This window comes from Dermacentor silvarum, chromosome 1 (assembly GCF_013339745.2).
Source record: "Dermacentor silvarum isolate Dsil-2018 chromosome 1, BIME_Dsil_1.4, whole genome shotgun sequence".
Lineage (NCBI taxonomy): Eukaryota > Metazoa > Arthropoda > Arachnida > Ixodida > Ixodidae > Dermacentor > Dermacentor silvarum.
Genome location: NC_051154.1, coordinates 43,298,144 through 43,314,769, shown reverse-complemented (window position 1 = coordinate 43,314,769; position 16,626 = coordinate 43,298,144). Strand labels below are relative to the sequence as shown.

At 40.6% G+C, this 16,626-nt stretch overlaps 1 protein-coding gene across 3 annotated transcripts in view; it reads left to right on the top strand.

Moving 5' to 3' along the window:
* Positions 1-942: 942 nt before the first annotated feature.
* The window catches only part of LOC119461783 (triple functional domain protein), a 215,628-nt gene continuing 199,944 nt past the window's right edge, over positions 943-16,626 (top strand). For 2 of the 3 annotated variants that reach the window (XM_049667188.1, XM_049667182.1), the window contains exons 1-11: positions 944-1,120; positions 2,170-2,241; positions 5,693-5,807; positions 5,898-5,988; positions 7,306-7,407; positions 7,646-7,759; positions 9,670-9,869; positions 10,771-10,969; positions 14,948-15,070; positions 15,148-15,339; positions 15,847-15,978. In XM_049667188.1, coding sequence (XP_049523145.1) covers positions 1,054-1,120; positions 2,170-2,241; positions 5,693-5,807; positions 5,898-5,988; positions 7,306-7,407; positions 7,646-7,759; positions 9,670-9,869; positions 10,771-10,969; positions 14,948-15,070; positions 15,148-15,339; positions 15,847-15,978 — 1,407 coding nt within the window. In that variant the 5' untranslated portion in view covers positions 944-1,053. Of the gene's footprint in view, positions 1,121-2,169; positions 2,242-5,692; positions 5,808-5,897; positions 5,989-7,305; positions 7,408-7,645; positions 7,760-9,669; positions 9,870-10,770; positions 10,970-14,947; positions 15,071-15,147; positions 15,340-15,846; positions 15,979-16,626 lie in introns of all 3 variants that reach the window. The other variant, XM_049667194.1, reaches the window with a different exon arrangement.

The following is a 16,626-nucleotide window of genomic DNA, read 5'->3' as shown; positions in this document are numbered from 1 at the left end:
CGCTTAATCACTTGTGCGCGCGGCATGAGTCGCCCACCGCGCGAGTGCAGTATAGCTAGATACTTGGTAGATATGGCACAAATCTATCCACGGTACTTAGTCTGCGTACTTCGTCCAGCATTTGTGAAAATTCTTCCAAGTCTCATTTTGCAGCATGAAAGGTACGTGTATCGTACTAGCGCCCCATCCCAAAACGCCCGGGTGACGTTTTTCGATGAGGATGCTGTTTCTGTTCTGACTGGACGCAATCGCTAGATGCTACTATCACGGCGATGGTCAGTCGAATGTGTTTTGAAGCAAACCACCGACGATCTGCCTATGCGACTTTCCATATTCTGGACAATTAATTGATTTATACAACAGGCAACTTCACAGTTCAGAGAAATAAAGTACAATCGCGAACACGGTCAACAAACATACAGTTCGCGCAATCCGTGCCGTCCACTTTTTTTTCCCTCACCAGACTTTAAACTGTTTAATATTTCGTTGCAACACCTAGAACAGGCATGGAAAGCAATGATAACAACAAAAAGCCAGTGGAAACGCACCCAATTCATACAGCTGCCAGTGATCAACGCGGCACTAAGGCATTCAAAACACCTAAAAAATCAAGCTAAATGTGAATAGCGTTCATATGAAACGCTAGAAATGTAAAACGTCCGATTATACAGCGGTTAGAAAGGGTTGAATGCCGATAAAACACAATTACAGCTGCACTAGGACCCGCATCACAAGTGTTTGGTATTTTTGGTTTCTGATGCTTATTGCCAGCAGCTCCGCACCTAATATGAATCGTGCTTCCGAGAATATGGGATACCGAGACATAAAAATGCGTTTTTACTGTCTAATTATTTAACAGCAGTATTTAACACAGTTTATTGTTTTGATATTTGCTTGGATATAAAACAAGTCTTTGATTTATCGACCAATGGTGACAGGAGCGGCGATGGATGTAAACATGGCCGATTAGTGATGCTGTATTTTGAAGTGCAATATTGGAGCTCTCCCTATTTTCACGCGTCATCATGATGTTTTGGTTAACATAGATAGGTGATGTGTGCGACCAAGTCATCTACTGATGGTCCAGTCGACAGCGACGGAGCTTTTCGCTACAAGCCTGGTAAGGATCTTTTGTACAGTGAGGAGTAAGCGCAGAGTTCTGCTCTAGCCTAACGGTACTACATGTCAGATCGATCCTTCGTAGTCTGATTTGCCTTCCGATGCAGAGGCGAACTGCCTTCTTAACAGGCGTGCAGAAAAGAAATGTACGAGAAGTTTCTACTCGCTTATTTTCTCTGTACAGTTGTTGCCATCCATTGTAATCACATCATGCATTTATGGTGTTGACAGCGGTAAATACTTAGCTAAGTTGCACATGACGAGAGAGAGAGGGGGGAGAAAAAAAATGCAATAGTCGCATGAACATTTTACACCGTCTGGCGCAAGTACTGACGCATAAATTGTGGTATTATGAAGGTAATGTAACGGCTAATGGACGTGTAGTAGTTAATATTAAGAGGTTTCTTGTGGCGCGTTGGAATACCGTTATGCGCTTTTACTGCTGCTGCCGTATCTTATTTCGTTCAGCTGTTCTGTGGCTTGCGTCTGTCGCTACATTGCTCCTATGTGTTGCGCCTGCTCTTGACACACATCTTGTATTATCGTGTTGCTTTGCATTTCACTAGTATATGTATCTGGCAAAATCGTGCGTGCAGCTTTGTGCTGTATTCGACTTTGCAAACGATTAAATTCAGCTGTCGTGACGCAGACGACGGAGCGCGCAGCGTGATTAAAATTAATAAAATTGACACGTGCGTTTTTCCGTTTGCAAAATGTCAACTGCTAGAGTATTTATTAAATGACAGGCTGCAGTTAATACTTTCGGCAACGTTGGGTTGAGGTGCAGTGTTGTCCATGTGACGTCTGGCATTGCCCGTGCAGACAGTGTCAAAGCGCACCTGTTCTTGGACAGTTCTTGAAATTTCTTTTCATCTGTTGATAAATAGCTAAACGATATCTACTTCCTCGTGAGCCTGTGACAATCTATATTCTTAGTGTTCTTCCAGGAATAAAATTTACATTAACAGCAGGGAGTATTTACTCATTAAAAGTTCATTATGTCTAAGGCTAATGCTGAAGAGAAGACGCACCGGTTTGTGCTTTTCTCAGGGTCCTCAAGGATGATGGAGGGAGCACATGAACTACTACCCCTCTTGCAGGAGCGGCTCATCATATTATCTGGTCAGTGTTCATAGCTTTCATTTTCTCCTGATGAAAACAAACTTTGAGACCCATTTACACCTTTTACTGTGTTATGCATAATATGCTGCATTTGACTTGAGCAGTTTTTGTTGCAGACAGGTTGCAGTTGACCTTGTGCAACCATTTCATTCTTGCCTGTGTTGTTGGTCATCATAAAAAAATCACTCTGTTATACCATTTCACAAGATTGATGAGTGCATTCATAATGTGACATGCCAGGCCAAGGAAAGTGTACATAGCAATTAGTGAATGGTCCACAATAATAGTATCTAATTGTAACATATTTTTGCACCTTAACAACATTCAGGAGCGTACATGTGTGACGATTATGACTGCACAAGGGGGCTGCTTTTCAGCAATGTTCCTGTGGGGCTTTTGTTGCTACTGTCATTTGCAAATCTTGTATGATGGTGTTGACCTGTATGTAACTTCTGTACGGAACTGCACATGCTTTACAATTGCATATGTTGGCAAGTTGTGCCTGAGTGGTTGCTTGAGGAAAACTGTGACAGCATTTGATTTTTGCTGCTTTTAGCCACTATGGCTCTGCTTTTAGTAGTGGCATAAAGTGGCTTATTGATAAGTTATATCGGTGTCACATTGCCACTTCGAGCCAGATCCTCATCGAAATTCTCGACCGCGATTGGCTCCCCCCTGCAGCTTGCATGAAGCAGCCAGTCGTGACTGAGAAATTCGATCCCAATTGGGCTCAGTTGTGATCGAAATTGTGCTATGTGTCACCCATATTAGTATAAACTCTGGCAAAATTTGAAGTTACGAAATTCTCAACTGCGATTGGCTCCCTCCCACAGCTTGCATGAAGGAGCCAGTCGTGACTGAGAATTTTGATCCCGATTGGGCTCAATTGTGACCAAAATTGTGCCATGTGACACCCATATTAGTGTAAACTCTGGCAAAATCTTAAGTAACAGATTTCGCACTCCATTCTAACTATGCACATCAATTTTAGTCACTTTGTAGGGGCAAAAATGGGTGTGTATTAATGCTGCATGACAAAGCGCCATTTTCACTCAGAGACACGGCAATTTCCGGTGCTCCATGACCATCGAGTGCTCTCCGCGTCTGTTATTCAGCAAATGAGTCGCTGAGTATCAGTGAAGTTAAACTTTTTTTTTTTATTGATCTGGAATAAATGTAATATATTGAAGCAATCTTCATCCTTGAATGATAAATATTTCTTTTGAATGCTGACATTGAATCCTCAAAGTTTGGCATTCGGTAATTTATCTTTGCTGTCTATCAGCAATTACACTATTGCACCTTGCTACTGCCAGACATAGTAGCTTGAGCCAGGTAAACATCTTTTGACCCTTTGGAGCCTTGAGAAACGTATACGATAAATGTTTGCTTTTTATTTTTCTATTTCATGGAGTGAGCTTTTGTCACTATTACGTTTGCTGTTTTCCTTTATGTGCTTGGCTTCCACACTGTCAAATTAAAACTGATGGTTTTGTGTTGCGTACATTCACTGCATTTGCATAACTAATTTCTCTGTTTTTGAAGGTTGGGTTCCTTATGGATTATTGGAGGCAGTTGAGATAAAACACATTGTTCAGCAGGTTGTGTACTCCCAGGACTTCACCATTTGAAATTGTTGAATGAAAAAAAAAATGATTGATAACAATCTCGAGGAACAGAGATTGATACAAGTGAAAACTGTTATGAACGATTCTGTTGCAGGAAAGCAGTGGTTGCCATGCAGAGGCACCAGTTTCTGAGTGAATGCATGGGGCAGATAACTTCTGCTCAATAATTTCCAGTCATTCAATAAAATGGCTTGTGTTTAGGGAGCCTATATACAAATTTGTTTTCTCAATGTATTATTTGACCAGTCTCACCATATTTGCATCCTCTTTTAGCCATGTTTTTCTTGTTGGCTTTATTTTATTATGAAGGAGTTGTATTGATTGCACCTCTTCATCGACAAACACAACACTGTACGTCACCTGGTGACGTGCTGTACCCTTTTTTTCATTGTAGCCGTCATGGTGGTCTAGATAACTGAAAGTAGTTGTTTCTCACTTACAAACTCCTCAATCGTCTGGATGTTCAATTGTGAATGGTATTGCATACATGTGTCAAATAATGCATATAAGCCTCATTTCTTACCAAATGGACTCCATGAAATGTGTCAAATAATGCGTATAAGCCTCATTTTTTACCAAATGGACTCCAGGAAAAATTTATATTTCACTGTGCTTGTAAGCGAGAAAATATTCTGTATTCAATTCTGTATTTGAATATCAGTGTTCTGAAATACTCATATTTGATCTGATTAGGAAATTCCACTATTCGAACATCCCTAATGTTTACATGTCGGGTTTGAATCTACACGTCCAAGCAAGCTTGATGTTCCCATTGCTAACGGGTGTACCAAATGCTGACAAATCTTATCCTATGTGTGCCCAAAAAGAACATTGTGGTCCAGTGAATTTAGCAAAGGGCTTAAGTATTGGATTGACCATGTGTCAGCTGAAAGGGTGAAGGCTGGAGTTTTTCAGCATTTCTCATGAACTAGGGCTTCTTCAAATTTTGTCATTGTGATTAGCATGTGTGTAGAACAGTAATGAAATTCATGCTGTAACACTGTGCAAAATTTTTGCTTAGCTGATATCAGTATGTTTAGTTGTGAGCATTATCAGATGTAACAAAGGTATTTTTGTGTCAATTGCAACTTCATCATATCGAGGTTCAACTATTGACCAGTAAGAAATGTGTGTGTTTTCACAGAGTAAATTGGTTGGTGGCATTAACAGTTGCTGTGCACAGAATGCAGGTTAATGCATCTATTGTCTATCAAAGTTTTCTTCTGCGATGGCTGTTGTACCCTAATATTGTCACATACCTTCTCATGATCACCTGTTGGTGGTGGCAACAGAAGGAGATAAGCTCAGAAATGCAGTAAGGGCTATGTGTGGCTTGGTGAGACAATCTATCAGGTGATACTTGTGCCAGCCTGTGATTTGTATTCACATGCTAGTGGTCGCTGATTTTGCCATTTATTTTTAACCGTAAGGTTCTGCCTCGCTTTCTGGCTGGTGCTTGCATGACACAGAATAAAAGAAAAGAAAAAAAGAAAAAGAAAATGGGAAGGTGGTGCATCACCTTGGTGGTCGTGCTCATGCCAACAAAAGAATGTGGAATGCATGTTGTGCGCATCATACTTGCCAAATAGGGCATGTTGCTTTATATTCTACTTTTATTTACTGTATCGTACCCCTCAAATTACGAGCATACTTGTTTGAAGCCCTTCTTGCTGTGTTTTCATTGTTGACTTTATTTTATCATAAAGGAGTTGTATTGAACTTGTTTATTTCGACATGATTGTGCTGCATGTGAGGTGGCTAATCTAAGGTTAATGAGTGTTGGACTTAATTTCTCTTCTTTGCACCTTGCTTGCTTTTTCCAGGTGGCCGAGACCTTCGAGGAGGCCCAGTCCTCACCTTCCCAGCTAGGTCTAGACCGGATCGGCTAAAACCGGAAGAAATGCGCAAGGTTTTAACCTACCTGTCTAGCATTCCTTGGTAAGGTTGACATGACGCTGTGCTCACCATACATGTTTTCTTGAAAAGGGATTGTTTCTTTCTAAAGTCGCATCTCTTGCTCTTTTTCAGTGAGGAAGCTAGAGAACTTGGCTTCTCTGTAGTAATTGACATGCGAGGAGCCACCTGGGCTACGGTGAAACCAATCCTTAAAGTTCTTCAGGCATGTATCTGTGTTGGTACATGTACAGGGTGTCCCAGATAACATGCATGAAGTTACAAGAAGCCTCCTATCCTGACGAAACTAGCCGTATGTTGTTAGCAGCCACCTGAAGAGGCCTGAATTATTTTTTGTCTTCTCCTTAATTCTAATTTGATGATGAACTGACTTTTTAATGGGGAAATTTACAGTCAATATGTCAATGCAAGGTATTTAGAGCACTTTAGAAAACATACATTTTGATTGTTTGTGGTGCTTTGCCTTTCATAGCCCTTTTTTCTGCATCCTAAAAAAAACAAGAAAAAAGAAGCCTACAAAGTTTTTGAAAAACTCGATGCAGCTTTCTATTGGCATGTCACAACAATGCTGTCATCAGATGCATTGTAAACAAACTAATTCAGTCTGTGCGATGGCCAGTCTCATTCATAAATATGACATGTCTCCTATTTTTGAGGTATCCGCAGCATTTGTGTCGATATTTGGGTTGGTTTGATGGCAGATCAATTGTCTCTGCTATAGTTCTTGAAAACGTGGCTTTGATAGATTGCTTATCACTCTCACCAACTGTGCTATGCTCAGGTTAAACGCAAAGCTTGCCACTAGCAAGAGTTTACTGACCATACCAATATAAATGCGCTGCCAAATTGATTTTATCCATCCAGTTCGGCATGGAACACATTTAAGTTAATTCATGTGTTTGAGTGCAATACTACTGGGAGGTGCAAGAGTGCAGCCACGTCAGTGTATGCGAGATTTTGTAGGCTTTATTTCAAAAGCAGAAGAAAGGGCGACACTAAAGATAGTGCACCATAAACAACTGAAAAATGTTTCCAAATGCTCTCTAAAAGACTCCTGTTGACATATCAACCATAAATTAAAAAATTATTAAGTTAACCAATGATTATGAATTAGTTAATTGACGAGAAAAGAAAAATTACTGGAGGTTTCTTAGGTGGCTGCAAGCAACACACACTGACTGCTTTGAATGTCAACATAATTCAGCTGCATGTACTATCGACCAAAAAAAGTTTACGGACCACGGGATCTCAGAAAACGCTAAATATCTGAGCAGCCTTTAAAAGTAGCCAGTAAAACCGTACATTACAATGTTGTTCGCATATACCAGTAGAGGCTCGAAATGCGAATACCAGGCTGCGTTTTGAGGCTGCGGAGATATTCAGCTATTTGTCAGATCCCTTGGTCCGTAAAATTTTTTGGTCAATAGTACATGGCTATAATTTCCAAGTTCTCTTGTCTATTCTTTTGTGCTCACTTTCAATATTGGGTTCTAACATATTTCCCTGTTCTCTTTTATCCCAGGAATACTTCCCTGCAAAGATTCATGCTGTGTATATAGTCAAACCTGAAAACTTCTGGCAAAAACAGAGGACGAGTATGGGTAGTTCAAAATATAAATTTGAGGTATGTAGCATGTCTGTGCCCTGCATTAAGTTTGGAAAGGTGGCCTGTGAGTGTTTCACGTTGATCTTCTAAACCAACAGAACTCGGACATGGATTTTGTTTTCTTCAGTGCAGAGACTTCTTTTACTTTATAATACCGACTGTTGTTTTTATTTGGTACAATGTCTGGAGATGAACCTTCATTAGTGTAAGTGTGCTCAGCTATAAATTTGCAATATATTTTTTGTTTTATTTACAGACTAATATGATATCTCTAGAAGCACTGTCAAAATATATAGATCCATCGCAGTTGACAGCCGACTTGGATGGGATGTTACCGTATGACCATGGCCAGTGGCTTGAACTTCGAATGGTAAGAAGGGCAGTCAAAGTTCTGTGCCACCTCCTGTGCTTGTTATTATTCTGGTGTTTGCGAATAATTTTAAATTTCTGCAGTCCGTGTAATACATAGCACTGTGTCAGTACTTTGCATGTTAAAGCTTTTTTTTTTAACAAGAAAGTGGGGCCATTATCAATTATTGTGGGTTTCAGCAGGTGTAGTTAAGTTGGTTGTATGCGCAAATATCAGCGCTAGTATCTTCACAAGTGCTATTATCTTCATTATATCTTTCATACATATTCTTGTAACATGACGAAGGACTGTGCTTGTTAGAGAAATGTGTGTCAGCATCTATTTCACACTCTGTACAAGGACATTTATTTTAATAATACTTTGATTAACATCGTCGAAAATTCGATGTATGTGTGATGCGGAATATGCGAGTTTTGTTTACAAGGATCCTAACTTACGTTTAGAACTTGAACAGCTCATACCGTTGGCTGCATTACACCAAAAAGTGAAATAGCGGCATGAAAGTAGCAAATCATCTGGCTTTGATGACGAGCTCTTGAGGCATTTGAGATCAGCCCAATTATGCTTTAAAATGTTGGTTATGCATTGGTTATCTTTGGGAAAGTTGTATTACTGTTTTATCATTATTCATCGCAGCTGAGTTCCTATAGCATTCTTCTGCTAAGCACGAGATGGTGGGTTCAATTCCTAGCCACGGCTACTGCATTCACTTTGGGGCAGAATGCAAGAATGCTTGTGTACCAAGCTTTCAATTCACATTAAAGAACCTCAGGTGCTAGAAAATTATCTGGAGTCTTCCACTACAACTTTGTCTCTTATAGCATGCATGTTGCTTTGGTACGTTACCCACCATCGATTCATCAATCAACCTTGTTTATCCTTGTAGCGTAATTTGAGAGGATTGTGCCAAGTCATTTGTTACTGTGCTAAATGCATTATTAACTGATTGACCTAAATGTGGAGTCTAGCTGTCTGATACAAGCAGGACTGCATGCGCAGCGCAGGATAGTGTCCTGCACTTTATGCAGTATCTTTTGAGGGATTTTATTTTATGCTGCATGCCAAATGTAGCACTACTAATACCAGTTGGGTTACAATTAGTACCAGTAACCATTCTACTTCTTTATGATGGTACCGAAAGCACATTCTTTCACTACCTTGCCCAAGCATTGAATATTGAGCCTGGCAGGCAATACTTCAGCTGTGAAGTGCATGCGGTCGTGTTCAAAGATGGTAAAGTGGCATCTGCGAAAGTTTTCTTGGCCCTTTTCCTTTCGAAACGCCAGTTTTTCTTAATCATGGTGTTTGAATCTCCTCAATTAGTGACATTCTTGGGGCTTATTAATGGTTCGATAGTCCAAATTAAGACATTAAACAAAGAGGATAAACAGTGACAGTTGTGGTAACACTATTTTCCTGTCTCATACTCATCATGCCTTATTTATACACACTGTAAAGTATAAGTGAGGAGATAATGAGAGTGGTTATCTTCCTCACTATCAGTTTCATGATTATTTGAACTTCTGCTAACATAATTATCGGGAGAGTCAATTATTGCGTGAGTAAATTTTCAGTCTCTTCTACCTCATGTATAACATGAATGTATATTTATTAAACAGTTGGTTGGCTACAATATTTGTACTTGTCATGTATTATTATTCTTTTGCTCTGACTGGCCGTATACTTTCATTTAACCCTCATATTACTTGTTGGGAGAAAAAAAAAAGTGAATTGTCATCTTTAAGAAAGTCATGTTTATAAATGGTACTAGTTGTAAAAAATCACAATTTATAAATGGTACTAGTTGTAAAAAGGCTTTCTTTGTGTACAATATTTCACGTTTTTTTCCTGTAAGGCAAATTGTGTCAAGGCTAACCTCTTGACTCAAGCTGAACTATTTTTGACTATAGGCTTTGGAGAAATTTCTGTGGAAAACTAGTGAGCTGCTGGAGCGGCTAGAAATGATGAAGGAAGACCTGGTGAGCACGAAGTTCGCTGAAGATGTGGCAGGAGCTAAACGCATGATTGAGGACCACGTTAACGCCAAGAAGCGTGTGCTACAGATTCCTGTGGATGAGGTGGACCTAGAAGGCCAGCAAGTACTGCATAGGTGGGTCCTAGTTCCACTTGGTGTCACTGTACTGTGACTTCTTTGGTTATGTATGCCTCACTGGCTTCTTTGGTTAAGCATGCCGCATGCCTCATGCTTGTGGAGTTGGAGCAGGGGCTGTTGTGTGCAATAATGATTGAATCTTGCGGTACCTGTCATAGTTTCTTACAAAAATTATAGAGAGGACTCTCACGCTAGTGTCAATGGGAGCTGAAAGCATGGAGCTTCAGAAGAACTTTCTGTGGGCCTAGTTGGTGCATACTTGATAAACTTTTTAAAGCGCAAACAAGGGACAAGGCACAAAAGGAAGGTAAAACACAGGACAGGCGCTACTTTCAACGTTTGCGCTTTAAAAAGTTTATGGAGCTTCAGCCAGCACGAAAACGATGGCTAGTACATGGATTCGCCTAAACTTTGTCCCTGTGGCTGCAAACAGTTTCCGTCTCATGCAATCACCACACATTAAAATGTGTGTTGGTAACTTCAGAAAGAAAGAAAGCAAAACATAGCCTTGGTTGAGCCATATTTGGACTTTATAGAGAAATATTAGTGAAGTGTGGGTGCAGTAAACGAAATGCATTGATCTGCGGTGTAGTTGAGACGTACAGTCAATTTATTCCTTCTGGGGGCTTTTTTTGGAGGCCAGATTGCAGCCATTTTTGTTTTGAAGTTCGTGTTTAGTGTAGTGTTAGTTGTCATGGTGACAAGTGACAGATGACAGCAGTGGTGTATTGTTCTTCCTTTTTTCCTGGCTCTTGTGTGCACCGTTTCCATTGAAGAACCCCCCCCCCCCCCCTGCTCTTGGTAAACGGCAAATGTTTCAAGATGTGGGATCTAGCTTTTAGCATTCTTTTAATGTGGTCAGCCTGATTGAGTAGTGTGTGCCATTTTGGGCCTACAGGTTGGGTGTGAGCAGTGGGGGCAGTGGGAGCAGTGACTCTGGCTACTCTGGTGGAGGCGACCCAGCTGGACCCCAGGTGGGCCGACTGCTGGAGAGCTTGCGGCTAGCGCGGCAGCATGTGCTCCAGCTTTGGCATGTGCGTAAGGTGCAGCTTGACCAAGCCTTACAGCTGAGCCTCTACCAGCAGGATGCCCACAAGGTAAGTGCCAGTGCTGGCATTCTTGTGATGAGGCGACTCACTGATTAGCTTCTGCACCTCATTGTGATTGATGTTGCTGCCTGATTTGTGGGTACACATGACCCACCGTGGTTGCTTAGTGGCTATGGTGTTGGGCAGCTAAGCACGAGGTTGCGGGATCGAATCCTAGCCACGACGGCCGCGTTTCAATGGAGGCAAAATGCGAAATCACCCGTGTACTTAGATTAAGGTGCACGTTAAAGAACCCCAGGTGATCCAAATTATTCCGGAGTCCTCCACTACGGCGTGCCTCATAATCAGATCGTAGTTTTGGCTCGGAAAACCCAATTTAATTTTTGTGGGTACATATGTCTGTAGCACGTTACGTGAAGCTAAGTGCAGCATGATAACTGCTACTGCTACATAGCTGTGTTTTGCCTGAGCATCATTACATTGTGATAAATTTTATGCAGAGCTGGGAAATTTTGAGTGCTGATGTTGATGTAACTGGGAGGAGCAGAACATATGCATAAGAAAGGTGTGTTTTGTGTGTTAAACTTCATTTGTTGATGGCATGTTTATTGCATTTTTGCCTCACTCATGTTTTGACTTCAGCAAGCTGACCTCCACTGAAGTCAGACTTGAGTGAATGAACCTGATGCTACCTAATTTGAGAAAAGTGACTTTAGCAACAGTTTTTTTGAGGCAGTTGTTGGAAGTGAGCCTGTGTACTTGTGATGCGCTTTTGCAGTTTGTAGATTGTGAAGCAAAGGAAAGATACAAGGCTTGTCACTTCTGTGCTTTTATCAGCTTTGCCATGGCAGTGTTTATGACAACATAAAGCTGCCACCTGAATGAAAAGAAAAGATGGCTTGGTGTGAAGAATGAACAATGCAGCTTGTGTGCACAGGGGCTGATTGTAGAAATATTTAACCACCAACCTGTTGTGTGAAATTCTGCCCTTCATTAGAAGACATTTTTGTAACTGTTTCATGCTCCTTGCTCTTCCGTGCAAGCAAAACTCAGTGTACTTTCTTTTAGCAACACTATTTTTGTGCAGCTGAAAATATTCATAGTGAAGGATAATTTTACACGGCAGAATTTTAGAACAGAAAAGTGCTCAAGAAATTAATTGAACTACTTGTAGCAAAGCTTGAAATCCTAAGCCATGTTGAATTAACCCATGCTGAATTAACATTGCGCTGCCCACATTCTGTGATTGTTGCTTCAGGCTCAAAGATATTGCTGAAATTCCTCTTGATACAAGTTCTGAGCAGTTCTTATTATGCTTTATGCACAAGCAGTCATTTTTATGTAACAAGGTCATGCGAACCGTTTGTGCTTCGGGAAAATTGATTACTATAATGCTTAGTTAAGCATGATTTGCATGGTGAGCCATGTATAGTAAACATTTGTGATATCAGTGGGACACCTGCACTTCATATTATGGTGAGATGAGAAACACACTCCATCTCTGCGCAGTTTTTCAGAGCAGACATTGAAACAAAACGACAGGCATTTGATGGGTGACATGAGAGAATTCTTCGTTTGCAAAAGAAAGTGCAAGTAACTACCAGGCACTACTGCCAGGAGATTTGATGCACTGTATGTCTTTATTAATTAATTTGTTTATTTCATTATTTTTGTCATTTTGTTACTTTTTTTGAAGTAAGCAATGATTTTTACTTGCTGATGATGGTGCATACTGTGTTGCCTAAGATAAACACAGCCACCCTGTTCCTGTCTTCATGTTTATTTTTTTGCATGTACTCCTCTCTTCATGTCAGATTTTCTGTTCCATTTACTTGTTTCTTGCGTTTGTCTGACAAAACTGAAATCGTGCAGACATCCGTGTCTTAGCCGCAAAGAAATGTCATGACTTCCCTCTTCCTACTTCAACCTTGGTTATCATTGGATGAGACAGTTACTCTGCTGCTCCTTATTGTGGAAGGAGAAAAGTTCAAGAATCTAATATTGTGAAACTGCGTCTTTTTTTGAAATGCTACTTGTCCTGCCTGTGTGACATGAGGAAAGGAAAAGGATCACATATGCAGGGCTTAGCTTGTTTATTATTCCGACTTTCCTGCTAAGAAGGGTCTGCTGACCACTTCACTTCATATAACCCAGCAAGAAACTGTTGCACTCACATATCAAACTTTCAACAAAATAATAATTTAACCCTTTCAGGGTCAATGCCGTACATGTACGTCCTCCGCGAACACCTTCAAAATGGTCAATGACGTACATGTACGTTATCGCTTGTACATTTAAAGAGCGCGCCTCTTTCGATCATTTCTTTCACTTGGTATGTGCCGCCACTTGACGGGAACACGGGGAATTTTTTACTTGCGCCAATGCCTCTCCGTTTTTTTTTTTTTTTTTTTTTTTATGGCAATAGCGCGTCAGCTATCACTTGCGCACCCGGGCGCGCGCGTGTCACCGGCGGCACGTTACGTTTTTCTTCTGCGGCGGATCCCGCTTGTTGCACACGCTAAACTGATGGCTATCTGGTTTCAAATCTCTCTAAGGGTGACCACTTGTTGCTCGATCATTTATCGCCCACTGCGGCGCGATTACACCTGTTCCCAGGCAGGCGTGTTTATACACAAACGATGCTACCGTTTTTGCGTTTCCTTTTTTGGAGACCACAAAAGCTCTATCGCACCTTGCTGGCGATAAGAAATTAGGTGACTTCATTACTTGACACTTCATTTTTGCAGCTGTCTTGTAACCCTTTGAGGTGATACTTATTTCTGCCCATTGAAAAATTTAGTTTCACCACATCTCTTGCATCATCAGAATCATGAATAGCTTATAGCTGCAAAAAGAATTGAGCATCTTCATTTCTTCAATGAGTTTTGTCAACTTTGCAGAATGTGGACTCCATGTGAGAACTCTCTACAGGAATGTCATATATGAAAACATCAATGATTTCATGTCTAGCATACCTGGAGAGCACCTATCTAGCCACTTGAAAATATTTATGATGTAAAACATTGTGAAAACTGGTTAAAAAAAGGGAAGCCACTAAATGACTACATACTGACACCGAAATCAATCACCCAGCTGTCTTACCTTCCGGCATGTTTTACTAAAACGGCTTATACATGTTATTCACACTTGCAGCACAGGTATGATAGATGAGCTTCAAGATGTAGGCAACATGTTTTGCATATCATTATTTTCATTAGGGATTGTACTTATCATGAATTACCTTGGTGTGCACAATAGTGTACAGAGCGCCTTAAAGGGTTAATCTAGTGTTATGGTTCGAAGCAAATGTTTACAACACTGCCATACTTCAAGCATGTATGGGAGTCTTCCCGCTATTGATGCCTGAGCCCTATGTGATTAAAAGCTGAATTCTAGCATTTGTAGTCTTTTTATTGACGGGGAGAAAGTTGGGGGATTTAGCAAGCCCTAACTATGTTTCTCCCAGTTACTCATCATATCTGGAGAAAGGTACTGGTTGTTGCTAAGTAATATTGATGCCTGAGCCCTATGTGATTAAAAGCTGAATTCAAGCATTTGTAGTCTTTTTATTGATGGGAGAAAGTTGGGGGATTTAGCAAGTCCTAACTATGTTTCTCCCAGTTACTCATCATATCTGGAGAAAGGTACTGGTTGTTGCTAAGTAATAATGTGTGTAAAAGCAGAGATAGGCATGTGCACAACACACAAAATGTGCAGCAGCTTGGTAGCTTTCTTGACGCCTTACTCGTCATGTTCTTGATCTGCATTGTCACTATGTCATGTAATATTAGACTGGGCTGCAAGCATAATGGCTTAACAGACACAGTCAAATATCAGCGACGCTAGCTTGCAAACTTTGTTGTGTTAGAAGTGGCAATTTTTACTTTTTTATTTAGTATTGTTGGGTTATGTTGAGGGGGGGGGGTGGATATGTTTGACTGTTTCATTGTCTGCAGTAGTGCTTTCATGCAATGCCTTTATGGGAAAATCGCCAAACTGGTATTCTTAATTGTGCATTCTTTACAGATGCTAGAATGGATTTATCACAATAAGGAACGGTTCTTAATGAATTATGTGGAAATTGGACATTCCATTCAAGATGCAAAAGTTCTACAAGAAGAACATGATCATTTCACGATGGCTTCGATGGTGAGCATGTTGCAAATTGTCTAATTTGTGCTTTTGTTTCTGCTTGTTGGATCCTAATGTGAACTTGTTATTTGCAGAATGTCTATGTGAACATTAATCGGATCTTGGTAACAGGATCGCGGCTAATTGACGGTGGCCACTATGCTGCTGGAACTGTGCAGCAGATTGTGGCTGCACTTGACCATGCTTGGAAAGAATTTGCAGCAGGCCTTGATGAGAGAACCACAGTATTGTCCCTCTCTGTACTTTTCCACCAGAAAGCACAGCAGGTTAGTAAGAGATAGGGAAACCTCTTTCCTCACCTGTATTCGTTGCAATGCTATGTTCACGAAATACTAGTGTACACTTGGGCTACGGGGAGGTAATGATGACGAGCACAACTGCTTGTTTTCACCTCTCTGTTCTGTGTCTTTGCACTCATTGGATATTAAGCCTGTCATTGAACACTGCGTTAAATGACTTCCAAGTAGGGGTGTGTGAATATACTCAAATAATTCACATACAAATCAAACAGTGAACGTTCGAATAATTCGAATGCACAAATTTGTTTGATGTGAATTATGAACAATTAATTCATATTCACGTACCATGGCTTATGATTAATATCTTTCATTTTTTAATATAAATACATATAGAATAGTGCACATAGGGGAATCGTATTCATCTCCCTTAGTTTTATGGATATCCTTGTTTCTGTTATTGGAGGACTACATACTTGTCACAAAGGCTGTTGTAACTTGTATTGTGCCTGTTTCACTGCTTTTTGTTTTCTCTAGTATTTGGCAAATGTGCCATCTTGGAGCAAGTCTAGTGAAATATCCAGTATTCCACGTGAAGTTGCTGACTTGGAAGAGCTAATCCATAAACACCAGTCCCTCTATGAAGCCATGTGCCAAGCTTATACCGAGGTAAGTGATCTGGTGCTCGGCTCATTTGTTTCTCTTGTTGCTGATGTTTTGGTTAAAAGGAAGCATGGGTCTTGGAAATCAGGGATTGGAGAAATACTCTACTGTTGTTTGGAAGTTTTTAATATTTACAGATATTAGTCCTTGTCTAATGGATATACTCCAGCCAGTAACGCTCGTGCTAACTGCCTGTTTACAGTTATAATGCTGGAGCAATGCCTTTATTTGTAGCACCCTTCTTTTCTAAGGTCAAGGGGGTACACAGATATGCCATGCTGGAAGGCAGTGAAAATAAAGATGGTGGTTCATGACAAACGTGGAGGAACGACACGGCCGTCAGAACGGTCTTGGGCAGCTAGCAAGTCACACGACTGTTCTCACAGCATATAGAACCATTCCTTGTTCTGCAATAGACCTGAAAGGGCAAGACACAGCATTAATGCATATACTTGTTAGCTACTGCTTTGAAGATATTTTAATTCTGTAAAAAATGCATAGTGCTTTGGTATAAAAACAAAAGGGCTGTGCTTCAAGAGGCACAGGCACCATTGCTGTACATAGTGCGTGCTGGTTTCTGAGGAAATGTACAGTGCCAGCATTTTTTTTTTTTTTCAGTGTGCTATCTTGTGGTTACTTGCTCAAGGATATTTC